Source organism: Penicillium subrubescens (genome assembly GCF_028828155.1).
Source record: "Penicillium subrubescens strain IBT 31985 chromosome Unknown utg000006l_segment0_segment0, whole genome shotgun sequence".
In the NCBI taxonomy this organism is placed as follows: domain Eukaryota; kingdom Fungi; phylum Ascomycota; class Eurotiomycetes; order Eurotiales; family Aspergillaceae; genus Penicillium; species Penicillium subrubescens.
Window position 1 is genome coordinate 2,328,173 of NW_026643156.1, and position 25,591 is coordinate 2,353,763.

The window sequence follows — 25,591 nt, forward strand, 5'->3', positions numbered from 1 at the left end:
CGCAATATACAGGTAATTTCTCTACGGGTCTCCACCATTTGAGCCGCATTGTCAGGTATTCGGTATGCAGATTTGACTTTCTGGGCCACTCGTTTTTGGCTTCTCCATGCACTGTAGTACTTGATAGTCGGAGAACTTCCCGGTTTCTGACTGACAATCAAGTCCTCTACGACTGCTAGGCCAACTCTGTCAATGCCGACGCTGTGAAGCTCTGTAATCACTGACTAATTCCTCCTTTTGACTTCATACAGTTAGCTCGTCCGGGTCGAGCAAGCGGGAGAATAAGTTTGCCCATTGATAAATCCTGTTGAGTACCCCTGCCAACCTCAAATGGTGGTACTTCCGATGCGGTCCACAGTTCGGCTTATAGCCGCTTGCCAAGTGTTTTAGCATTGCAACCCAGCTCATTTTGAGCTATGTATAAACCCACCAACACTCGTCCATGGCCAATCGCTTCGAGATACTCGTTCTTGAATGTGTCCTTGAATGTATTATTCATCGGGGCTATACTCCCCGTTTTCCGTGTCTGGTTCCGTGTCCTATTCCGTGTCGGGATAATCCGCAAACCAATTTGCCCGTTGCTTTATACATAGCTTAATCTAGCTCTATCCACTTAAATCTTATCTAAACTTGTATTTATCTGAAAGTTGTAAGCTTTCGTGGAGCACGATAGCCAATCATCTCATAGCAATGCTATAATTCTAGCCAAAGACAAGAGTTCAGAAATGAAGACGACTATATTACTTGGGAAGAGAGCTTGTTATCCTTCGTGAAACAATGAACGCTGTTTTCAGGGTGCTTACTGCATCCATGTCAGCTTCCTAGCAATCTTACAATCCTGCGGCCGCGTCATCCCCAGGTGGGTCCACAAACTAGGTTATTGCCGAACATAAGGTTGTCAGCCTGAAGAAAGGGTATATAAGATGTCAACAAAGGGGTCTATCAAGGAAGTTATTAATTTCAAATTCAAGGAAACTATTTCATCATGAAATTCAGCATCATCCCGTCGGTTTTGGCTCTGGCTTCCTGTGTGCTGGCCGCCCCATCCACGTTGAAGCCGTTTTTGAAGCGTAACCCAACTGGTTCCTTCAAGCTCGTCGCATACAGCCTTGAGTCTAGCGTTGTTGACATCTTCTACTCCGATGGTATGTAGAGGTTACGTCCTATACGAATTCAATCTTCTAACCAGAGTTCATAGGCATCGCTTATGCTGGCGATTCATCGAAGTGGACCTACGGATCTGTCACCACCGATGTCACCTGTAAGTTGTTCCAAGTCTTCCCTCGAGATGCTTTCAATAGAAGGATTCACACTAATAACTGAATTATTCGATTTTAAGTCGTTATCGAGGACACCGAAGTGATTACGACTGCCACCACCTCTGGCGTGACTCTCGACTCCGACACCCTGTTCTACATTCGTCCCATCGCCAATCAGGTCCTCCCTGTGGGCTTCACTGGAAATGGCGTCACTGTGCCTGACGATGCTGTCACCACCAACTTTATCTTCTATGGCACATACTTGATGTGGGAGTATGATGATGGCTCGTTGTCAGATTCGTTCCGGGCCAGGGAGACCAACGTGACCGGTGTCTATGAGCTCTACTATGATTTCTCGAACCTGTATCCGTCTGGATATAAGACTCCGGTTGTGAAGTCGTCGTCTTGAGGATTCAAGATGTGAACTAACTATCCGATCTCGGATTAGGTCAAGCGCAAGATGGGCTTTTATTCAATCAGGATATGAACCCTATTGGATCAAGGGTATAGGTGGAGCGTGGTGATCATGGTTTTCAGATACCGTATCGCTGGAAAAATATATACATCAGTCCGATCAACCACCTCAAAATGCAAATATTCCCAGGAGATCTAACTTAAGGTGCACTCGTTCTCTTGATCATACGCTTACCAAGCGATCGTAGGGAGGAGGAAAAATTCCGAGGAGGTATTGAATAAAATCCAGAGAGAGAAGGGGTTGCTACAAATTTCAGGAAAACCCTAGTGCGAGACTTGTACTCCGTACTGATTTGGCTCCACGTCCTAGCGCTGGCGATGGAGAATTTGACCCACCTAATAATCGCCGACCAAATTCTTCCAGTGCGATGTCCGTTTCCTGCATTGCTTTGTCAACCGAATTCCCATTAGTCTTGATCAATCGAATATCACAGGTATCGAGTATTCCTCGTGGGTTGTCGGCTCAGCGTGGCATGAATTGGTTCCTGAATCATCCTGCATTGCTGTCAATATAGTTTACTTCAAAGAAGATTAATGCACATACGACCATAGGGTGTGGAGAACAGGGCTTCCCGTCCGCTCAGCCGTACTTAAGCCACACGCCGGCCAGTTAGTAGTATGGTGGGTGACCACATGCGAATCCTGGCTGTTGTATGTTTTTAAACCTGGGTCAATTTTTTGATTAGGACAAGTGCTCTTGCCGCTTTGCTCTTCTTAAGCCTCTTCAACTCCCTTCGCCTGAATGCCCTGAAGGCTCTCTATTCTTCACCCGAAGATCTCTGAAGCAGCCTCTCGGCTAAACTTTCCAAGTCTCCTATCCCTTCCACTTGATTTCTAGGCCCTCTGTTTGCTCTTTCTTGGTGGCCTGATCCTGATCGGAGCTGATCACGGAAATAGATTCACCGTGACCATTAAGTCCGTCTGGTCTGGTCTTGGCTATGCCTCTCTAAGGATACTGTGAATATTCTGACCGAAGAAGAGAAATGATTGGCTTGCTTCGACGCAAACAATCAGAACTGAAGAGCTCTCCCGTATCCGAGGAGCTTTGCCAATTAATAAAAAGGGTTGGATTTCTTCAACAAGGATGTTCCTTCATCATGAATAGTCTAACCGATCAATGATTCTCTTCGCACGTGAAAATCCCTTAGTTGAATCGTATTGAACCGTTTTCGTAGTTGTCGTGCGGGCTGCGAAGCCCGACTTTGCGGCCACCTCGTGGTGCAGCCGTGTAGAAGAGAAAGGCCTACTGGATCCAGGTCTAAGCCCATCAAATTGAACTCCCGAAGGATTGAATAAAAGCCTCATCCATTTGCGCATATGCTAAAAGAAAAGGCAAATCTTGCTGGTCTCGATAATTCCAACAGGAAAGTAGCCATCGCTTTTGACCTACTGTTTACGTCGTCACTTTTGAATGCTGCCCAAGACTTATCTTCCATTAATCCCTAATTCGTATAATAGAAATCGTTAGAAATTGACTATATGGAGCTGCTAAGGTTCGCGCCTTGGGTCCTCTTTGGTGTGCTACTTGATTCTTTAATGCCACAGTCTTCTATCAATATTCTGTCGCTACCGCGGAGTTTCAACAGAGAAATCTCCCCAGGGAGTATTAGGTCTCAGTACTGTCTGGCTGCAAGAAACCTTTTCCAAATCGCGGAGTCACCTAGATGACCTCAACAAGCAGCAAATAAGATTTCAATACAAAATGGAAGATTCAACAATAAACAAAGGTGCTTGTAGACATGATATGGAAAAAAACTTATAAAATCCTTCTTCGTTTTAGATAGTCCAATCCGAATGGCGATAGTGTAGGCTAGTGATAGTTGAAGAAATGTGTGCGTAGTAACGGGGTAGTAGTATTCTAGCTAAATTTTTACGCTTACAATGTGGCCTTGGATGTGGCTGCGACATAGAACAGCACCTAGTCGAATTCAGTTGTCACTCTCAGAAAATGCCCGATGCACAATCACCCGGGCTGTCACGGATAGCTTGACGTCGCCTATCCAAAGGATCTACACAGAGATCGAGTTCGTGGCAAGAACTCTTCGTCCACTTACCAGAAGGGACAGCCGAGGTGTCGCTGGACGCGGCGCTTACAATATCCGCCAACGTAATTTAACGTTACGGCTAGGACTCGGAGATAATTGCAAGTATTTGGGAATGTTATTGAGTTCGCTACATTCTTCGCAAGGCAAAATGCAAAACTGGGCGCCGCCGTTGGAGCTTAGGGTTGTCACCGAGTCAGTCCCTTGTCCTGCGTCATTTTATATCAAGACCTCCTATCGCCAAACTCATATCTCCTTCACAAACCCCACTTCAATCAGCTTATCTGTTGGCAGCCGGAGTTTAGCCATTTTGTTCCTCGTATTATCTCGGATCCACAAAAAAATGCGTAACAATATTTTTCGGATGAGCGCTGTCTCAGGGTTGATTTTCATCTGCTCCTTCCCCACAATGTAGAGCACCTTGTGTGAATATGCTGCTTCCAAATTGGCGATGTCAGAAGTAGTAAAGGCGTAGGCATCCCTGCTGCCCTCCACTGTCGCGTTGTCAGGGGCCACGGAATCCCTTTCCTCATCCTCGTGGCCGGGAGGTTTTCTCGATTTTAGATATTTCCGGACCTGGTCGGTGATCACGCTCGCCAAGTTGGGTGTGATGATTTCATCATTATATCCATAACGAACAACCAGTCGGTAACAATTTGGTATGGCCAAACGCGACACAGTAAAGCGATTCTCAGCGGAGACTGAAGGTTGCTCGAGGGGGCGTAGATGGAAGAAGACAACCACCTCCGGCAAGGAGGTGAGCTTAAGCACAAACTGGCTGAACACGATCGGAGTCGTCTCGCCCGCTTTGTCGAAAAAAATACCAAGACCACGGGTGGTGCTGACGGGAATATTGCCGTATTGTTTGGATAGGGAGATTTGGCCATCTGGGCTGGACATGACAAAATGTGAAGTTGGAAAGCGGTCCTCAGCCTCGGCGAACCACTGCTGTTCTTTACCATATCGCCACAAAAGAAACAGAATTGCAAGAATTGCAGCGAGCGTAATCGTGAACCAGGCTCCTTGAGGCACCTTGGTCAGCGCCGACGAGAGATAAGTACCGTCCAGGCAGGCCATGGTGAGCCAGGGGAGGAAGATAATGTATGGGCTGATTCGCCAGACGAACATTGCAGCCAGAGATACCATGCAAGTGTCGAAAAATGTCACGAACATGACGCATACGCCATACGCATTGCCCAGGGACGTGGTCTAAGGGATATAAAATGAGTTTCTGGAAAAAGTGAAACAGAACAAGAAAGCTGCCATGCCTTACATTGTTATAGATCGACGCGATCAAGACGGTGCCAATCATAAGCAGCCAATTCGCGATCGGAATGAAGAGCTGCCCGTAGAATACCCGAGAAGTGTGGATGACTTTGATCTGAGGGAAATATGAGAGTTTCATCACTTGTGCAAGAAGCTACCAGCATTGTCAGTGTGAGATCTCCCCCTTAGTAAGAGAGTTACAACTCTCACCTGGAAGGTTGCGGTAATGATGGCCTGCGAGGCAACGATAGCAGCTAGAATGGCAATAATCAAGGCTGGATAGAGAGTTCCAGGTGGGGCTGAATTGAAAAAGGGGTTCGAATACGCCTCTGGGTAGACGCTTATATACGCTGCCTGGCCAATGTATGCTAGTAAAAGGCACGGAAACGTATAGCACAGCCAGCTAATCTGGATTGCTCTGCGGCTGAAAGCACCTAAGTCCGCAAAGAGGGCTTCCACACCCGTGAAGGCCAGCAAGATACCACCTAGCATCCTCCATCCGTCTGTTCTGTTACGAATCAAAAATTCAAATGCGAGGCCAGGGTTGAAAGCCTGGAAAACACCGGCTTCATAATTAGCGAGGTTGTATATCCCGAATGCCGCATTAATGCCAAGCCAGATTATCACGATCGGCGAGAACGCATAGGACAATTTTGTGATTCCCAACGGTTGAATGAAAAATAGAACGATAAGAATAGCATCAGTGACACCAATCACTGTGCCCTTGGATATGTTTGGCTGCACAACCTTAATACCTTGAACGGCTCCAAGAACAGACTGGGCTGGAGTGAGCAGGCCATCAGCCAGCACCATGGTGACGGCCAAGACTCCGATCACTTTCAGCAGCCATCGCGCGAGTCGACTAGACTCTAGGCTGTGGCGCACCATCTGTCCAGCGTGCTCTAGATCGCCGGACAAGTACCGTTTCATCTGGACCAACGAAGCCTCCCGTGGATCACGGCAGGTGATATTCATCTGTGAATGAGTCAGCTTTGTGTGTGTGTGAGAGAGAGAGAGAGAGGGATCGCGAGGAGCACTTGCATAGCGACTGAGGAGGGAATAGGTACTGAAAGTGCCACCTTCGCCGTCGTTATCGGCATGAAGTATTATTAGCACATACTTGACAGTTACCATCATGAATAGACTCCAAATAATGATGGAGAGGGCGCCTAGCAGGTCTTTTGGAGAGGGAGGGGACGAGAAGGTGGATGAGAAGACGTAGAGGGGACTAGTGCCAATATCGCCATAAATGACGCCGATAGATTGATATGCCAGCCATAGCAGCATCTTGCCTTTGAATACCTGTTGATGGTGAGTGACGTTCGCCCTCAACGGTGTCTCATGGTCGTGTTGCCTACCTGTCTCTGCTTGAAGTCGCCCGGGTTTCGCAACCCGGGGTCATCGTCCGGCTGCTCGGCGGCCGAGATCCCGCTACTGCCCTGCACTGGGATCCTGGAGTGGGAACGGATATTGTAAATACTCTCCTGGATTTCTTCTTGATGAGGTCGGGCGATAAATTGCGAAGGGGAGCCAGCCGGGCCCATGATTGATCCCTCATCGCAGGATGGTGGCTGTTGCAGCTCGTCTCCCGCGTGCGGGGGATCTGCGATTCTGAGCGTCGCCATACTACCAGAAAATATACAGTGAACGGTCAAAGCGACATTGAGATATATATCGTGAGGGGAAGTGGCGACATTTGCGTCTTTCGGGATGGTGACGCAGTCTAGAGCCAAAATCGAAGTGGACCTTCCGCTGCTTCATCAAAGCTTACCGCTCGAACTTACGACATGAATGAGGTAAAGATTTCATTCTCCAGCGTTCTCGCCTTAGCCTGACAATGATGTGGCTTGAAAAGCCATGGAACGGTGGAACAGTAATGCCAAATGGCGAACTTGCACTAGAACACGGATTGCGTGGGGCAGAACACAGGCACTAGGCATGCGGGATTATGTGTTCAAAGTGCAGCAGATCGACCTTGTCTTTGGGGGTTTCGGGTGCCAGAAATATGTCATACCAGAGGAACGGGCACCAAGCTTGATTATTATGAACAAAACGTTTGAGACAAGAGTCCTCGGGGAAGTGAGAGTGCCCTGGATCGACCAGCATGACTTCGAGCTGATGGTAGGGGACATGGATTCCGGAAATGATGCGAGACTTCGGCGTGGAATCTGTAGGTCTATGCCTTGTGCTATCAGCTAGATTTAGCTAACATTCCAGGGCAACTTGCACGTGCCATGCAGGAGATGAACATCAAGTACGGCGTCCTTTCCAACTACAACCGGACCGTTTTTCTGCGCCAAGTAGCCCTGCCGAATGGAATCGGCCTCGAATACTCACCAGTGATTATCAAGACGAGAGATATGATATGTCCCAAGGAATAATCGGTCTGAGGCAGGCAATCTTGTATGTTGCGATGTTAGCGAGGGATTCGTGGAGGTTTACCTACCCATCCAGGGCCCGAACTCGGCAGCAACAGCGGCAGGCTTGGACAGTGTCCACGATGTGATATTGCCTATGGATGGATATGGGTTAAAAATCCATTAGTTTCTTCAGCTTCCGTGATACATATGGAGTAGTGCTATTTTATTGTGCTCTGAGCCTCCTTGAAGAGAAAACGTATTCCGGGAGTCAGCGTAATCTATAAAAATGTGACTCGGTAGGATTCTTCCATACCTAGGTCTGAAACCTTGAAGCAATTTTGATATGATTATGAGTTACAAGTACAGAGATTGGACACGAAGTTATACACAGTTTCGCAAGTAAATTGATCCAAAATATGGCTAGAAAGACCCTCAAAATTATTCCTACTCACTGCTTTTGGACAAGCACTAGATGAATAAACTATCAGTAATCATCCTGCAAGATGGTATTCCCAGTCATCTGTTCAGTCAAGTCGAATTGTGGAATAATGCTGCTCCAAGCTAGATCAAGATCCATATTGCAGTCTCCGAAAATCCTTTGAATTATCAGCATGTTGGCATTAAAATGCTAGTCAATCTGTTCCAGCACGTACCGATCATGAAAGTCATTGACAGCGTCAATACTCAGCAAAGATGCATCGAAATCTTGCAGGCAATCCAACGGATCCGCACAATCAGGGAATAACCCCCATTCCGTGAGTTCGAACAATACCTCGGATATCATCATCTCTCCGAAACCTGTAGTCGATAGTGATTGCAGGACCCTTAAACATTTGCATATGTTATCAAATTGCTTCTCTGCCTTTGATAGTGCAAAACTGCAAATGAAGATTTGCAAGATATCCAACGCGTAATAAAAGTCCAGCGCAATTACGTTGGAATGGAATTCGTTAGCGACCATGATCTGCATGATCTCGAGCATTTTTTCCGCAGAGACGGTGCAGATATCTGTGAACTGGCTCAGAGACGGATGACCCTCGGTCTCTCGTTGCTTCTTCCAGCACAAGAGCCTGTATAACAGGAATGGCCGACCGATTAGAAGTCGCATACTGTGGTATCTTAAATGGAGGACCGAAATGGCACGGCGGTGGAGGGGTGCGGTCGGAGCTGAGATATTGAGATGTGATGGAATTGAATCCGCCCAGTCCTGCAGGGAAACGACCAAGCCCATCACCATTTTCATTTTTGGATGATAGTCGGGCAACAGAGGTTCTCTGTATAGTTTTGTGCGGATAATCCTCCCCAGTTGGCCAAGGGTACTACATGCAGCGAGATACCCGGGTGGGCTGTAGGAGCCAGAAGGAAGTATCTGGATGATCTGTTAGAATAATCAAATGTTCAATGTAGAGTATAGCAAGAGAGACAGTCGTACCGTTTCAGATGGCAGAGGTGGAGAACTCCAAGTAGGTTCTGTTGCAGACGGCTTCCCGATCCTTAGTGATAGATCTTGATCGAATGTTATGGCTGACCACCAAATTCGACGAGAATGTTCTCTCTCGACGCTGCCATATGCAGCGGAATATTTATCGCAGTGGATTCCAAGTGAGCATGCCATTTGAATTGCCAGGCTGCTGTAAAGATATGCGGGGTTTGAGAACCCATGAGACTGCATAGCCGTTGCCTATACGCCATCACTTCCTCAGCTGATAGTGAATTTCCTGGGGAACTAGCTTAGACTTACCAATAGCACCATCGATCGAACGCTCTCTAGACTTCCTTCATCGCATGCTCCAGAGACCAATGACTTTGCATTCTCAAGGTAATCTGTCGCAGTCATACTCTCGCAAGAATCGTCAGGGTCAGACGGTCCAAGTTTTGCGATTGCCAAAATGGAGCACAGAGCACATCGCCATGAAGCTGTTAACATCTCCTGCGAAACGTGATATGTTTCCTCCAATTGACCATGAAATCTATCCGAAGAGTACAACCAGTAGAGACAATGAACATCTCCAAAGTATTTTGTGATGAGTCTCAAACAATTCTCCCAAGGCGGAAGGCTGATTCCCTTCAGACCTGGTCGTGATATTGCTAAAGGCATCGTTACTGTGACCATGGCAGGAATCACATCAGGGCTCAATGGTGTTTGAAGACCGTTTCTTTTGAAGCAACGAATAGCTGTGTTGAAAGGTAGCCCTGACTCAGCCCCCATATATCCTGTGAATAATTGAGTATTGCTCATTCTCCACTGGTAGATGGAGCCTTACGGTATTGTCCTTGGGAGTCTTCAAGGAGACATCCTAGTTTGTGGTATAGCGACAGCACCTGTTGAAGTATACTGTCTTCTGCCTCCTCCTCACCGCTGTAAGGAACAGTGGCGCTGCAAGTCAACTCGCTTGACGGCCCTGGGTCTCCTGTTTCGTTGAAAACGGCGGACATTGGAGGCGATAATGCATCGAGCTCAACTGATTCATTAGCACGATTCATGGTTTTCTGGAATCGCAGGGCTAGGGATCGAAGGTTATCAGGAGTTAGATCCGTATCTGGTATGTAGTGCTTGAGAATGATCTGCATATTCCGAAACTCTTCTTCGGACACGAAATAGTAGGGCCTTTGACGTCGCTTATCCGGGTCAATGCGGCACTCTGCATTGATACCCCGACAGTAGTCGCAGGGACCGGGAACTATAGAAATCAGTTAAGATGTATTACTTTTCCTGAAAGTGAATGCATCAAAGACACTGGGTTGGATCGCGGTGAGAAGTACCTGGATTCTTGCACTGCAGTCATCAGCATCCGCTAGCTAGGATAGGATATAGTGGATCCTGGTTAGCTTACTTTCGTTTTGCGACCCCTACAACGCTCACAACTCATTGAAGTTCGACTTAAGCGAATGTCTTTCCGGTGACGAGCCATGATGGAGGCTTCTGAATCTTCTCAGGAGAACTGACCGGAGATCAATACATGTAGGATTGTGGGGCCACCACTTACTAAAACCTGGGGAAGGATGCGGGGTTTGCGGGGAAGCATGCTTTGGTGCACTTGCTTGGGCTGTGGAGACTGATATTCTGACGCGCGTACGAGAGTAGAGTGATTGTTTTGCTAAATTGTCTACTTTCTTTAGATACTGTGAATCCGGTACAGGAGTAATAATTTCGAAGCCAACATCTGAGAAGACCCAGGCTATATACCGTACAGCAATTCAGTTTGTACGTTCTTGTGGCCTACAACATGCCCATGGAATGCCAACGTCTCAGACTCCCCAGTCAGTGATGCTCCGGGCAGGTGGGGCAGTGCTGGCATCTTCAAGCCATTTCGGGGCCTGCATATCCTCTTCGGCGACTTTCTCGTCCGTGATAGGATGATTATAATGGAATGGAACCACCCGAGTGTCAGGCCAGAGCGAGAAATCCTCGAGAAGCTCATCGGGACCGAGCGGGTCCGCCGGGAATTGTTGCTTGAACAAGGGAACGAAATTCTTCGCCTCTTTCCAACCCAATTCGAAAGATCCATGCCAGAAAGGATAGTATCGGAGTCTAAGAATTTTCCACGTGCCGTTCTCCAGGATGTACTCGTTTTCGTATACTCCACCTTCCCACCATTGACGGTATCCGCCCGGGAACTCAGTGGAAATGGATTCATGAGTACCCGCACTCATGAGGGCACGAATACGAGCCTTTGCTCTTCCAGTATTTGGATCAAAATCGATAATGTCCTGTGCCATGAGATGATCAAGGAGCCATCCGTCAATAGGGCCATTACGACCACCGACAAATCTCTTTGCAAATCGCTCGATATACAAGCGATCTACGCCGTTCTTGCCCTTGAAGCGTCCGTTCAAGAATTGGACATATGTATCGGGATGATCAGCGAAAAGTTGAGAGACCTGGATATCACGACTTGTTAGTTTGTGTTAACCCACTAGGCCTCATCGGCACATACCTCTTTGTATAAACACTTATCGATGTAGTAGCCGTACTTGTGGTGAAGCTTGCGTACGTCGGATTCCCCTGCTAGAGTTAGAACCAGACGAAAATGGAGGAGCTCGGTATTTGACTTTACCTGTTACTTTAATCAAGGCGTTTGAAAGCCTCTCCACCTGAGCTGTCAGGCTTGAGACATCGGATGCTTGAAGGTCGATCGACATTGTCTTGTGACGATTTAGATGAATAAATCTGAACGCAAAATTGAAAGCCAGTTGGTGATATAGACCATTCGAGAGTACCGAGCTTGTTTTATAGACGAGAAAGGCACGCTTTGCGGGCCCTTCATGGGTAATTTTGATGATCCCGACACGCTTTCTCCATCGGATGATTGGAGCCGACAGTAATTGATGGTACAGTCACAACGCCACATGGGATACGGATTACGACGACTATTTGCAAAAGGAGGGCCTTCTATATATCCCAGATACTATTTCTATCAAGCGCCGGACAGCACAATTTTGTGTGAGGTCTCCACGCTCCACGCGACCATTTGTAAATATCGGTGAATTATGAGCTTATTGACTATGTTGCATTCCACAGGCCCAGATGATGTTAGGGATATGTTCACCTTAATCCAGCGCGAAAGAAGGATTATACTCATATCCATTTTTGTTGCGTTGGCTCAATTCCAGTATGGCTATGATTCCGCAGCAGTTTCTGGGTTCCAGAGCATGCCTGGTTTTCTCGCTATCTTTGGATATGTGGATGTAAGTCCTATATCTTGACAAGACCAAAAATCTCGACTAACTATCTTTGAAGCCTACAAACACTCTTGGCTTTGGTATCCGCACATCTGTGCAAACTCTTATCCAGAGCCTCATGCAGCTAGGAGGCTTCTTTGCGTCGGTTTTCATTTTCAAATATGGAACTCACATCAGTAATCGAAGAGGACTATGGATTGGATGCGGCTTCTCCATTATTGCGATCATACTACAAATGAGCAGCGTTCATTTTGCTGCTTTGTATGCGGGAAGGCTCCTTCTTGGAATCTCGAATGGCTTTTTCCTGACGTATTCGGCTACATATCTGGGGGAGATTGCACCTACCAATCTACGCGGATCTGCCGTGGGCCTCGTTACGTTTCAAACCTCATTTGGTGCCTTGATAGGTGTTCTGATCGACAACTACACTACGAAATACCAATCGCGCACTTCATATCTGATTCCATTAGGAGTTATGTTTGTCGTCCCCGTATCTTTATCTCTCGGATTGATGTTTCTTCCCGAGAGCCCGCGGCATTACATACGCCTTGGATCCGAGGAAAAAGCCGAAGATTCGATCCGCATTCTTCGAGGAATCAAAGATCACAGCCAGCTGGTGGCTGAAGTTGCTAGCATACGTGGAGCCTTGATGATGGAAAATGCGCGGAGTGAGACCACTCGGCTTGTCGACGCATTCAGAGGAACTGATCTCAAGAGAACGATCCTTAGTATGTGCTGCAGCATTGGCCAAACAGCCAGTGGCGTGATCTTCTTTTCCTCTTACTCCATTTATTTCTATGCTGAAGCGGGAGTCAAGAATGAGTTTGTTTGGGTTATGATGAGTTTAGCAATTGCTCTAACGGGCAACATGGGCTCCTTTTTTGTCATGCGCTTCATTGAACGGCGCATGCTCCTGAGTCTATGCTCTATCATCAACGCCTTCGTTATGTTTGCTATCGCAGGCGTATATACACGGCTGAGCACTGGATCCTACACAGCTGCACAGGTCCTTGTTGCAATGGGAACATTATTTACATGGGTATATGGAATTGGGCAGGGTCCTGTGCTTTGGGCACTGACGGTAGAGTTACCATCCCAGCGACTACGATCAAAAACAGTTGGTCTAGCAACGGGCTGCAACTATATATTTGCATGGGTTGCAACATATTGTTCACCCTACTTTATCAACCCAACTGCTCTGAATTGGGGGCCGAAATACTGCTACATATGGGGGGCTAGCAATCTAATCCTAGGAGTATGGGCCTTTCTAGTGATACCAGATGTCAAAGGGAAAAGTCTGGAAGAGATAACAGGTTCAATGATAGGGGGCTCCGAAGAGAAGACTGGCAACACAGTGGAGGCCTCAGGATAGTAAATGCTGAAATATATGGGGTGAATTGGGCTCTTGGTCTGATCTGTAGCTTCTTAGCATTGAATGAGAGTGGATGGGGCTTGGTATGGAGGCCGAAAGGTAGTGATCAATGAAACAACACAGATTCTCAAGGAATTTTGGAATTTGAGATATCGAGCAGCTAAGCCAATAAGCATCTACAGCCTCACATTCTCACACTTGGCAAATTTACGAATGGACATGGCTCTGGTATGGTGAAAATATAAATTACACTCGAGGAAAATTGTCAGCCCAGAATTCCCTTCCTATACCCAGGACCTAACTTCCTCACACCTCTATCGGGAGCTTGAAGAGCTTGATTGCATTTTCCCTAGCTATCATCTGCTTGTTCTTGCCCTCGATGTCAACACTTCTCCACCATGCCTGAGCATCTTGAATGTTATCATAAGGAGTGTCTAAGATGGAATTAACAGATTTTCACGCTGGAACGAAGCACGACAGAGCCATACCAATTGAAAACAGGCACCTTTCTGACCCAAGTTCTTCAACACAGAACTTCAGACCGGGAGTCGAAAAATTACCCGAGGTTGTGATGAAAATGTTGTTTTGGAAATAGTACTTATAGTCATGCTGTGATGGCCGAGTCACCTTCTTGCTAGGCTTATTGTACCAATGCGAAGCTCTCCATAAATTAAACGGGATGCTGTTGAAAGGTTAGTGATATGTTAAACAAGGTGGATATTCACTAATCTGACTTCTCTCCCAGATGACCGACGACGATCTTCAGTCCAGGGAACCGATCAAAAACACCTTTGTAAAATGGTAAGTAAAATTTCCGTAAACGGGATACAGGAGAGGATACCAGATGAGCACACTGCATAGATATGAAATGAAAGATCTAGATGAAACTGGACACCGGCTCCCAGTAAATGCATGCGAGAGCCGTAAACAGAATTTTCGGATTGAAGCTCCTTCGCTGACGGGTACCGCGGATGAAAATAAACAGGCACATCGAGTTCCTCGACTTTCTTCCAGAAGGGATTGTAAAACGATGTGTCATAATATCTTTTTTCTAAGCCATCCGCCCCTGTGAGTTGGTAGTCATTCACGATCCCGCCGTAGAAACCTAACTCCTTCACTGCTCTTTCCAACTCAGATGCCGCCTGGGATGGATCGTGCATGGAAATTGCCGCCAATCCTCCAAAACGACTGGGATTTCTGGCTACTTCTCCGGCCAGCCAGTCATTGAATTTCGTGGCAGTTTTTTCAGCGAGCTGCTGATCAGGGATTCCTTGACATCCTGGCGACGTAAGGGATAGTAACATGTACTCAACCCCCTCGGCATTCATAGCATCCAGACGCGACCCATGAATATCCATGAGTCGGGCTTGATGAGCCTCGACTGCCTGTTTTCCAGAATTACCAGGTGTTAAAATTTGTTGAGACTCTTGAAGCAGCCATGCGGTATCGGGGCTGATGACTGCTTCCTCAACTGCAACGGTGCCTTTGAAAGTCATGTTGCTCCTTGTGGCTGGATGGGACAGATTCAAAGATGAAAGTATAGTTATAATTACGAATATCAGTCTGGTCCTCAAACCAATTTTTAAAGATGGGGACACTGCTAACGATTTTCGGCATTTAGGTGCCTTGACATTCCCGCTTCTTGATCAAATCTCGGAAGCATTGAGCCGACCCCCCAATGAGCAGAGACTACGACGCCTGGCTAAAGTCGGTGTCAAGAAACCGAGAAATCATCGGGATAAAAGGAGAATCTAATAGAGACCAGTATCATGCAATATGGAAGGCTAGTTTTGTCCTACTATTCACAACATGGCTCACATTTACGAGATCGCTAACTCGGTCGAATATCCCTATGTTGATGGCCGGAAGAGGGGAAATCAAGTCAAATTCCCCAACACCCCAGTTTTCCAAACATTCAACGCACCATCTCGACTCGAGGGTGACATATTTGATCTTGAGATCAGTGGAACAATTCCGCAAGAAATCAACGGCACGTTTTATCGAGTTCAACCTGATCATCGGTTCCCTCCCGTATTCGAAGAAGATATACATTTCAGCGGGGATGGTAGCATAACGGCGATTCAAATTCAAGACGGCCATGCGGACTTCAAGCAACGCTACGTGCAGACTGATAAATTTAAAGCAGAGGCTGCTGCTAGAAAGAGCCTGTTTGGCAAATATCGAAACCCATATACTGATTCCGAGTCTGTCAAAGGCGTTATCAGAACGGTGGCCAATACCAACATTACTTTTTGGCGGGGGGTCCTGTTAGCATCAAAGGAGGATGGCCCTCCATATGCGCTGGACCCAACCACCTTGGAAACAATTGGTCGATACGATTTCGAGGGCCAAGTACAGTCTCCTACATTCACTGCCCATCCGAAATTTGACCCAAATACGGGAGAAATGATTTGCTTTGCTTACGAAGCCGGTGGAAATGGAAATGATGGATCCTGCGATATTGTGGTCTACACTATTGATGCCAACGGCAAGAAAACCGAAGAGGCATGGTACAAGTCTCCATTCTGTGGGATGATACATGATTGTGGAATCTCCAAGAATTATGTTGTCCTTTCCCTGACACCTCTCAAATGCTCTGTTGATCGGCTGAAACAAGGAGGTAATCATTGGGCATGGGACCCAAATGAAAGCCAATGGTACGGGATTATCCCTAGAAGAGGTGGGAAGCCGGAAGATATAGTCTGGCTAAAATCTGACAATGGTGGGTTATACTACGCAGGAGTTGACAGACCAGGGCTAACAAATGGATGCAGGATTTCACGGGCATGTCGCTGGCTGCTACGAAAACGAAGAGGGACATGTGGTCTTCGATCTGACGGTCGCCGATGGGAATGTCTTCTTCTTTTTCCCACCCGATGGGCAAGATGCGAGTACCTTGAACGCAAGAAATCGTTTACAGAGCATCACCCATCGCTGGGTGTTTGATCCCAAAACCCGAACGGGATCTCACGTCAGTCCTGAGATCCGGTGGGACACCAGTGGAGAGTTCTCACGCATTGATGATCGGTTCGTCACCAAGAAGTATAACCATTTTTGGCAGGCAAGAATTGATCCAGCTCGAGAATATGACGCAGCGAAGTGTGGCTCTCCAGCTGGAGGTCTCTTCAATTGCTTAGGTCACTATACTTGGGATGACAAGAGCGAGGACGTGCTTTGGGCTGGACCGCGAGCGACTTTTCAAGAACCCACTTTTATTCCTAAGAATGGCGGTGGAGAGGGCGAAGGGTGGATCATCGCCCTCCTCAATTGCTTGGATGTTCTTCGAAATGATATAGTGATCGTAGATGCACAGAATTTGAAAGGAGGACCCCTGGCGATTATACACCTTCCTCTAAAATTGCGACTGGGTTTGCACGGCAATTTTGTTGACCAGCGAGAAATTGAAGCGTGGCAGCGTCGTCGAGGACTTGATGGTGAGGTTGGACCAGCTCATCCAGCTCAGAAACCTTTGGCTTGGCAATTGGACGAGCTTGCCTAAATTGGACAGAGCATGTTCATAGCAATGATTTGGAATTGCATTATGCACGAGCAATTGGGTATCTCTGGCGACTATTCATTCCCTAGCTTGATTGTATACTGTATCGATCGGTTATGAAGCAACACGATTGGCTTAGCTATTCAGTCCTCAAACATGCTGTACTGTACTTCCTTGCCTTCCCCGCTCTCAGCCGTGATGTTGATCTTCAGCTGTCCAAGCACGGTTCCACTTTTAGCGAGCGGGGCTTTTTTTATTTTTGGCTCTCCCCTAGCTTTACGGAGTTAGATGGCGTCGGATTGATAACCCCGAGGCAACGGTATCAATTATTTTCGAATTGCCGAGTCTGGAAGGTGTAGAATTGTCGAGTTTACTCAGACCTTCCATTTAAACCCCGCTTTCTCCCAGTGCTACCCTTATTCCCAGCAAGTCACTACACTCCCACCTGTGGCAGCAAGCAAACGCCGCTATGACAATAACGCAGAACCCGAAGGTCAAGTCTTTTGAGACACGGCTGTTCATCAATGGAAAGGTTCGATTTGAAACATCTCTCTTGCTTCAGGGCTTTGAATGCATCATTGATTCTTACTCTCATTAAAGTTCGTCGACGCGTCTGATGGCGGCAAGTTTGATCTGATCTCCCCCACCACAAATGAAAAGTTCGCAGAGGGTAAATTGGCCAAACCTAAAGTCCTATTCATCTTTGAGAGTTAGTGGCTAATGTTATTCGCCCTAGTCTCTGAAGCGACCGAAGAAGATGCGAACGCGGCTGTTGCCGCAGCAAAAGCTGCATTTCCTGCCTGGTCCGCTCTGTCGCCCTCGGAAAGGGGCGTCTACTTCAAAAAGCTGGCTGCTTTGATCATCGAGTCTCACGATGAGCTGGCTGAGATTGAAGCTCTGTCCATGGGCCGCCCAGTCTCGGGTTATTTCGAGTCCTACATGGCTGCGAACTCACTAAACCATTACGCCGAGTCGGGCCATCAAGCTCTCGGAACCTCGAGCTTGAATACGCCTGGCTTTCTGAACATGACCCTGCGTCAACCATATGGTGTCGTGGGTGCGATTATTCCGTGGAACGTACCGGTCCTTTTCTTGATTAACAAGAGTGCCCCTGCATTGATGGCAGGAAACACGGTCGTCGTGAAGAGCAGCGAGAAAGCCCCGCTCACAGTAAGTGCTTTGATGACGTGAAGAATGTGGGGCCACAGAAATGCTAAATACTTTCCCAGTCTGCCAAAGTCGCGACTCTGGTCGAGAAGGCCGGCTTCCCTCCTGGTGTTTTCAATATCATCTCAGGCCATGGCCATATTTCAGGCAATGTCTTATCGCACCATATGGATATCCGTGTGATCAGCTTCACCGGATCGGGTAGAACTGGCCGCCTCATTCAACAAGCCTCCGCCAAGTCTAACTTGAAGAATGTCATTCTGGAATTGGGAGGGAAGTCTCCTGCGATCATCTTCCCCGACGCAAATCTCGAACGAGCCGTGAAAGAGACCGCGTACAGCATTCAGTGGAATAGTGGCCAGGTTTGCATGGCAAACTCTCGCATTTATGTCCACGAATCTATCGCTCCGCGATTCATTGAATTGTTCCAGAAAGGCTTTGCCAACATCAGAAGCGGCGACCCACTGCTACCTAGCACGAATCACGGCCCGCAGGCGGATGGAATCCAATACAAACAGGTCCAAGCTTACATTGAAGAAGGAAAGAAGACTGGCAAGATGGTACTGGGATCAGAGCCGTCAGAACATGAAAGTGGATTCTTTGTTCAGCCCACCATCTTCCTTGAAACCCCGGAAGATTCCAAGATCATGAAGGAAGAGATTTTTGGACCAGTCGTGAACATCAATACTTTTAAAGACGAGGATGAAGTCGTGGCCAAGGCAAATGACACAGAATACGGTCTCTATGCTGCAGTGTACACGAAGGATGTCAGCCGCGCTCTCCGCATGGCAAAAAAGTTGGACTCTGGCAGTGTTGGCGTAAATTGTACGAGCCCCGCTGGCGCTTCCGATATGCCTTTCGGTGGCTACAAAGCGAGTGGTGTTGGCCGCGAGGGCTGGACTGTTAGCATGGATAACTATCTGGAGGTGAAGACAGTACTTATCAGAGTTGACGAGGAGTGAGCTCTTAGGAGAGCATCCTAGCTACGTCAGGAACGGAACTATCCTTGAATACTACCTCGCGCTCTTAGCGTCTAAATCTTTTCCTTACCTGGATGTTTCTACCACTTTGACTAGCAAGTACTATTCATGCGAACACCGTGCCGATCTCGCCCACCGATTTGACTACATAGTCATCTGCTTCAGGGCGCAAGTTTACCCGGGTTACCACCTGGGTACTTTTTGCATCAAAATTTACGAGGCTCTGATGTGATATCATGCACCTAAGCGCTAGGTGCTTACATATTATGGACAACAGACATGGTGGATTTGGAAGGATTAAGTTTCTACATTCTCAAAGTAGCTAATGAGCTCTAATAGGATCTCAAACCTCCCATCCCTCGGTGTTTCCATTCCAATCCAATCCTGCTGTATGTCTGAGTATCTTGACAAGCTTCCAGCTTCTAAGGAATCTCAGGTCCCAGGTCTTTGCTTGCTCACCACCAACCGGGTCCCAGTACTGAAAGCCAAGGAAGTGACTGTTCACATCAGTAAAGCGTCGCTAAGGTCAAGACAGTGCAAGGCACATACACGACTTTCTGATCACGATCCCAGACGAGCCTCTTCGCGCCAGGAAACGGTGAAATTCTCGTCTGCCTAATTTCTCTAGCTCTGTATTAGCCCACTCCACCTTCAAGACAAGTAAAGGGACCAAACCCACAAGAACGAATCCTTAAAAGCTGCTCGGATTTCCTCTCGCTCACTAGGCTCCAGGCTCCAAGCTCCAAAAAGCCGTCGCCCCAGAATAATGCGAAGACCAAGAATTTGCAAGGCAAAGTAGATAAGAAATCCTCCCGGGACACGGCCTGTCGAATCCTGCTTGACCTCTTTGTATCCAGCCAGTTTGGGTGTGGCTTTTGAACCTCCGCGACTGAATTTCTTGAAGGCGACGAGTTACGGAAGCGAGAAGTTGGTTGCTGGCTTAGCCCGTGAAGACTATGTGTCATACTCAGTAATCCCGTATGGTATCTGCGTGTAGATGCGTAGCATCGCTTGCTGCTCAGGATTGGAGATGTCTTCACAAAGAAGCTTGGTCGATGCATAGGATGGTAGGGAGCCGTCTTCACGCCCTCCTCATCTCTTTGGTAAACGTGTCCATTCAGCTGGCGGATCACCCTCCATGACGACGGGGTTGGGTGGGTAAGGGAGATGGTAGTTTCATCCGGTTTAATCATATGGCGGAACCAACCACGGAATGGTACCACGATGAAGAATTTGAGGAGGTGAGTGGTGGAAAGTTGAAAAGAAAGAAGGGGAGGTAGGTACCATACATGAGTGTAGTCATCCAGCAAACCTTACAGAAGCACGCCTGGGCGGTCCACATCGCATAGTACAACTTTCAAAGAAATGGAACCCAGAGACAACCAAATTACACTCAGAGAGACCTTTCAAGAAAAGAAGACGCTCCGCATAAAACTTATTGTCAGTAGAAAGCAACAATATGTGCGGTATTGTATTTTTAACCGTGTATTGTCATGAATAAGCCATCCACATAGATTCCATTTCATCGTGTACACATGGAACACTCAGCAGAGTGTAGTCCGAACCACATCATGTCCCAGAAAAAAGAAAGAGATACCACCCATCCGGATAGACTCAAGGGACAACAAGACCGTAACGTACAAGCGCCATATCATAACAGATACGCAGTAGAAAAGGAAAGGAAAAAAGAATGTAAAATCAAAATAACGCCGGCCGTAGCTTTCCGTATACCCAGCTGACGACCTCGATGCAATGCGCCCAGTCGTGTATCATACGCTTAAGATCATAACAAGAAACATGAAAATATGAGACGAGACAATAAATCAGGTCAGGGAGGGCGGAGGAGTCAAAGATAGAACGGTCCATAGCATTGTCTGCGACGACTATTTTGACGACGTTAAAGTAACATGATCAAAGCTAATCGCCGAACGAGACCAATGACGGTACTGCAATCTTGAAGAAAGGGGCCCCGAAATGAAAAAAGGTGGACCCGTGGAACTTGTCTGGGCCAATGAATAGGAAGAAATACCTGGGCAAAAAAGAAATGCGCGGGAAAAGAGTAACGGGGGTTGACAAGCGAGCGACGGTGAGCGAAACGCATTTAACCTCAGAACGAAGGAGCAAGGTCAGTCCATCTAAGGATATCGATGCCCTCATGTTTCATTCCTCCGTTCCTTTTTCAGATCATCCCTTTCCCATTCATCCAGAAGGCGAGAGACTTCCCGGAAAGATACAGGTTTTGTCAGGAAGAAGTCCACACCGGAAGCCAAAGCCTCGGACTCATCCCGCGAACTGCTTAGCCCCGTCAAAGCGATAATGATAGCCGGCCTGCGGCCATCACTCTCTCGCTCCAGTGCGCGGATAGCGCGGGTTGCTTCGAATCCGTTCATCACAGGCATCGACATATCCATGAAGATGATGTCAAATCCAGTAGGCATCCGCTCGACTGCCTCCACGGCGAGTTTGCCATTCTCTGCTGCGACCAATTCTGATAGATGGCGCTTCTTCATGAACGTCATCATCAGATTGAGATTGATGCGATTATCATCAACCACGAGAACCCGTATCGGTCGTTTTGATTCAATAGCCCCTTCGACGAGTGGGCGAGGCAAGGGCGCTGCAACAATGGCTTCCGGCGGTGCGGAAATGACAGAGGCGTCGGGAGGAAGCTCACCCAAAGATGTTGGACCAGTACCGGCAGTTTTTTCAGGACCAACGTGTGGAATAGTGTCGTCAATCGCGCAAGAGGTGGGAGACGAGAGAGTGGAAGATATCGGCGGCGCTCGAATAACGAGATCCATAGATTCCATGGGATCTTTATCTCCACACGCAGGCGTAACGACGGTTGATCGAGAGTTTTGCAAGCATTTCAGAACACTCCGGGCCAGTTTGTGAGGACCGCATGGGCGTCTGATGATATCCACGGAGGAAGCAAGAGGCAACCACTCGGACTGCGCGACGCTGTAATCCACTGGCTTGGAGCAGAGTACCAGAAGCGAAGGAAGAGTCGCTGGAAGCTCAACCTTTCGTAAGTCTTGCAGATCAATCTCTCGAATGAGCAAGATATCCAAAGGCAGCGAACAAGGCCACGGAACGACTTCGACACCAAACCATTCGGTAAGATACTTGGCAATCTCACCCCACGTTTCGTTCTGGGTCAGATTCTCCGGTTCGATCCCCCAGATGGCAACCCGTTTCCCAGGGTAGCCTTCGCGCAACATGAGCATTTTGGTCAAGATTTCACGCTGCTGGACGTTATAGGTATGCGGCTCAACTGGCGGACTTTCTTCGCCAACCGGTCTGGCCAGGGGCAAGATCACGCGAACAATTGTACCCTCACCGGGTCGACTGCGAACACGGATGTGGCCATTCAGCGCTTTGACAAGGCTGCGTACAATGGAAAGGCCCAGCCCTGTACCTACCGCGAGAGGATCTTCCTGGGCAAAAGGCGTATATAATTTGCTACGCAGGAACTCCTCGGATATACCTCTTCCAGTATCCGACACCGTCAAGGTGACCATATCTTCCAGTCCCTGTCGGCGGGAGCGGCCCTCGGAATGACTGACAGCCTCTAAGCTCAGAGAGACTCGGCCTTCTTCGGTATACTTCATCGCATTTCCGAAGATATTCATGATGATTCGACGCAAAGCACCTGGTTGAGTACGGTATACCCAGTCCTGGTGTTGAACATCAATGGACACGACGACATTATTGCGGGAACCCCCATGTTTTGCGTGGCTGTGAGACAACAGAACCGGAAGATCGGCCGAGGCTGTAGAACTCTGACCATATGCATCGCCGAGACAAATCCCTTCCACGACTTCTTCGGCCAGGATGGCAAGATCTGTGTCCACATACGAGTCCAGGTGAGAGGCGAGTTTATCGTTCCCTTTGAAATCGAGGGGGGATTCCTTCCTCCGTTTCAGAGAGCGCCACGTTCGCTCCAGAGAAACAACCTTGCTGAAATCGAGGACTTGATTCATCGTATCAAGGAGGGTTCTGCCACAAGCATTGACCGTCTCGAGTAAGGAGCCTTGGAATTCGTTGAGCTGGGTGTCGTTCAAGAATTCAGCCGCCGCCAGAATACCATGAAGTGGACTTCGGAGTTCGTGACTATATTGAGAAAGTCAATACACATTTCAAATTTCAGATGATGAATAACTCCAACTTACGAGATACTGCCGATGAAGTCGCCCTTTTGTCGATCGGCAATAAGGGACTCCACACGGCTATACTCAGCCATGACCGATGAGCCGAATCCAAGGACGGAACTCAGCTCAACAGAAGATGAGAAAACATGGGTTTCGAGAGTTGTATAACAGAAACAACCAGCAAACCACTGCGAGGCTACTGCATTCCACAATGGCACGAACATAATTTGCGTAGCACCCGGGAAGTACTGATTGAGCCAGGAGTTCTCGACAGCCTTCTTTTTCCTGCCCAGCGGTTTTGTGACGTCGATGGGCGGAGCACCAGGAGGTGAGCGATTGGCAGACGTGGTGAGCCCGTCGCGAGGCTTTTGATCATCGTCATCATCAGATGTGGAGATCATCCCATCACGATGGAAAGACCACAGCTTGCCTCTGGGATATCGCCGAAGAATCAAACTCAGGAACGAGCGATCCAAGTTGGCTGCTGGTGACGTAACCACAGATCCGGCTCGTGGGGAGAATGGATCTTCGTTAGTTGACATAGACAAAATCGTCGCAGGGCCACCGGTATCACTCCCAGAGCAGTCGCTTCCACCATCTCCGTCCATAAAGTTGTTCGTAGCTTCGTAAAAGATAACGCCTCCATCGTTGTCCAAATCAAGACTCTCACGAAGGAGATTCGCTGCACGGCGGAAGCACCACGAATTACCATGCGAGTCGTCGGGCGGAAGTCGATTGCTGCTACTGCTAGTGAGCCACTCTGGGAGCGAACTAGCCGCGCCCGAAGTTCCCGTATTCTCTTTTGAAAATGAGGCGCCCGAAATACCCGAACCCGTGGACCGAGCATCGCTGCTCAGCGACCGGTCATTCGGTGGGCTATGCGATACCTCATGGGATGCACGATCAGAGTTGTGACTCCCACGAGATCCCCCTGACATGCTAATCCGATTGTTTGTGGACGCTGGCGTTACTGAATGCGGGGCACAACTATCGGCGCGGGATGGATCGACACTATCGATGAAACTCGAGCTTCCTTCGACGAAAAAGCTCAGTCCTTTAGACAGGCGTGCAGCTCGTCGACCCTCGGACGCCTGTCGACAGACTTTCAGGTAATCCATCACCAATGTGGACAACGATCCGAGGGTATCCTTCTCCAACGACGTCAAGCCATTTCGGGGCTTTTGATCCAATACAAAAAAGCATCCCAAGTTGATACTATTATCCGTCGTCAAGGGCGTTCCCGCGTAGAATCGAAATTTGGGTTCATTTGCCACGAAAGGTAACTGGCTGTAGCGGTCGTTTTCCGCCAGGTTGTTGACTATGAGGTATTCATAATGAGGTGTTTTGCGATCGGATGGAGGTAATGCAGTGGTTTCCTGTAAATATCGTGTCGTTAACAGCTTGCTAGACTGGGCTGAGTCGTTGCTAGGGTGGAGGAGGGGTTTCTAAAAAGATCAGCTCATCGCTGAATCTCAGGTACTCACATGGCACAAGCTCCACGCTCTGCTACTACCAGTCGATCCAATCCAAAGGTTGCCCTGATGGTCATGCACAGATTTATCATTCAAATTGACTGATTTCGTAGCCTCCGCAAGAATATACTGGCGGTCTCGATCAAGAACGCAAATGAAGGCACGCTCTGCATCCAATCGCAGAGCCGCAAGTTGCGCAAATGAAGTCAAGGTATTGTTGGGCGAGCCCAGCACAAGGTCTTCCGGACCTATCGCAGTGGACGGGCGCGAGGTGGCACTACTGCGGCATCGTGTCAAGCTATCGCCAGTAGCCGGAGTGCTTGGGGTCCCTGCAGAGCCAGAGGACGGTAAATCTTCACTCGGAGCCAGCCAAGAGGGAATGAGGCCGGCAGAGCCAGCAGGCTGATAGTAGCGGTAAAGTTCTCTCACCCTGCGATCCGCTTTGTGTATAACACTCTGATGTGTCCTAGAGGGCTTCATGGTGTGCCGATAACCCCGGAGAAGTCAGGATACAATTGCGCATCTTTGGACCCGGGGTCCCTGAGTATCAGACAGGAGCGGGGCTATCACAATGCCGATTGTTCGTGTGCGTATGTGCGCAGATCGAAGTCGCAATGACGATAGGTATTAGGGTGAAGGTGAGAATGGAGATCCGAGAGGCAAGTGGTGGGCTACTGGTGTAGAAAGTTTGTTAGCCGACAAGCTACGCCGGCACGATTGGGTCAGCCCTTAAGCGGTGGGCCATGAAGATCAGATACTAAAAAGGATTCCAGAGTATTAAGAAAAAAAATTGTGGACAAACTCAGACGAGGTATACCCCACGGACTAACATAAGATTCCGCAATAGTAGTACAGTAGCGGCAGAGAAC

At 48.2% G+C, this 25,591-nt stretch overlaps 11 protein-coding genes across 11 annotated transcripts; 5 read left to right on the top strand and 6 right to left on the bottom strand.

Moving 5' to 3' along the window:
• Positions 1–985: 985 nt before the first annotated feature.
• Positions 986–1,668, top strand: N7473_009342 (uncharacterized protein; the record flags this gene model as incomplete). Its single annotated transcript, XM_057155281.1, has 3 exons — positions 986–1,145; positions 1,199–1,261; positions 1,340–1,668. 3 exons carry the CDS (start codon positions 986–988, stop codon positions 1,666–1,668), a joined length of 552 nt encoding a protein of 183 aa, XP_057006411.1.
• Positions 1,669–4,021: 2,353 nt separating this feature from the next.
• On the bottom strand, positions 4,022–6,666 carry N7473_009343 (uncharacterized protein; the record flags this gene model as incomplete). Its single annotated transcript, XM_057155282.1, has 4 exons — positions 4,022–4,984; positions 5,049–5,195; positions 5,252–6,343; positions 6,400–6,666. The coding sequence occupies 4 exons, from the start codon at positions 6,664–6,666 to the stop codon at positions 4,022–4,024; spliced, it is 2,469 nt and encodes an 822-aa protein (XP_057006412.1).
• Positions 6,667–6,979: 313 nt separating this feature from the next.
• Positions 6,980–7,422, top strand: N7473_009344 (uncharacterized protein; the record flags this gene model as incomplete). The annotated part of the gene is made up of 2 exons (XM_057155283.1): positions 6,980–7,211; positions 7,259–7,422. The coding sequence occupies 2 exons, from the start codon at positions 6,980–6,982 to the stop codon at positions 7,420–7,422; spliced, it is 396 nt and encodes a 131-aa protein (XP_057006413.1).
• A 463-nt stretch (positions 7,423–7,885) lies between these two features.
• N7473_009345 (fungal specific transcription factor domain-containing protein) lies at positions 7,886–10,427 on the bottom strand (the record flags this gene model as incomplete). Its single annotated transcript, XM_057155284.1, has 7 exons — positions 7,886–7,997; positions 8,055–8,779; positions 8,834–9,082; positions 9,143–9,615; positions 9,666–10,082; positions 10,165–10,177; positions 10,389–10,427. The coding sequence occupies 7 exons, from the start codon at positions 10,425–10,427 to the stop codon at positions 7,886–7,888; spliced, it is 2,028 nt and encodes a 675-aa protein (XP_057006414.1).
• Positions 10,428–10,650: 223 nt separating this feature from the next.
• On the bottom strand, positions 10,651–11,544 carry N7473_009346 (nuclear transport factor 2 family protein; the record flags this gene model as incomplete). Its single annotated transcript, XM_057155285.1, has 3 exons — positions 10,651–11,283; positions 11,340–11,407; positions 11,460–11,544. 3 exons carry the CDS (start codon positions 11,542–11,544, stop codon positions 10,651–10,653), a joined length of 786 nt encoding a protein of 261 aa, XP_057006415.1.
• Positions 11,545–11,907: 363 nt separating this feature from the next.
• N7473_009347 (uncharacterized protein) lies at positions 11,908–13,456 on the top strand (the record flags this gene model as incomplete). The annotated part of the gene is made up of 2 exons (XM_057155286.1): positions 11,908–12,090; positions 12,143–13,456. The coding sequence occupies 2 exons, from the start codon at positions 11,908–11,910 to the stop codon at positions 13,454–13,456; spliced, it is 1,497 nt and encodes a 498-aa protein (XP_057006416.1).
• Positions 13,457–13,762: 306 nt separating this feature from the next.
• Positions 13,763–14,952, bottom strand: N7473_009348 (amidohydrolase family protein; the record flags this gene model as incomplete). Its single annotated transcript, XM_057155287.1, has 4 exons — positions 13,763–13,890; positions 13,945–14,138; positions 14,191–14,245; positions 14,298–14,952. The coding sequence occupies 4 exons, from the start codon at positions 14,950–14,952 to the stop codon at positions 13,763–13,765; spliced, it is 1,032 nt and encodes a 343-aa protein (XP_057006417.1).
• Positions 14,953–15,265: 313 nt separating this feature from the next.
• On the top strand, positions 15,266–16,955 carry N7473_009349 (carotenoid oxygenase family protein; the record flags this gene model as incomplete). The annotated part of the gene is made up of 2 exons (XM_057155288.1): positions 15,266–16,178; positions 16,231–16,955. 2 exons carry the CDS (start codon positions 15,266–15,268, stop codon positions 16,953–16,955), a joined length of 1,638 nt encoding a protein of 545 aa, XP_057006418.1.
• Positions 16,956–17,421: 466 nt separating this feature from the next.
• On the top strand, positions 17,422–19,081 carry N7473_009350 (aldehyde dehydrogenase family protein; the record flags this gene model as incomplete). The annotated part of the gene is made up of 4 exons (XM_057155289.1): positions 17,422–17,484; positions 17,553–17,622; positions 17,689–18,122; positions 18,182–19,081. The coding sequence occupies 4 exons, from the start codon at positions 17,422–17,424 to the stop codon at positions 19,079–19,081; spliced, it is 1,467 nt and encodes a 488-aa protein (XP_057006419.1).
• Positions 19,082–19,442: 361 nt separating this feature from the next.
• On the bottom strand, positions 19,443–20,292 carry N7473_009351 (uncharacterized protein; the record flags this gene model as incomplete). Its single annotated transcript, XM_057155290.1, has 4 exons — positions 19,443–19,596; positions 19,649–19,723; positions 19,779–19,944; positions 20,067–20,292. The coding sequence occupies 4 exons, from the start codon at positions 20,290–20,292 to the stop codon at positions 19,443–19,445; spliced, it is 621 nt and encodes a 206-aa protein (XP_057006420.1).
• Positions 20,293–21,252: 960 nt separating this feature from the next.
• Positions 21,253–25,202, bottom strand: N7473_009352 (uncharacterized protein; the record flags this gene model as incomplete). Its single annotated transcript, XM_057155291.1, has 3 exons — positions 21,253–23,212; positions 23,272–24,626; positions 24,735–25,202. The coding sequence occupies 3 exons, from the start codon at positions 25,200–25,202 to the stop codon at positions 21,253–21,255; spliced, it is 3,783 nt and encodes a 1,260-aa protein (XP_057006421.1).
• Between the last annotated feature and the right edge of the window lie 389 nt (positions 25,203–25,591).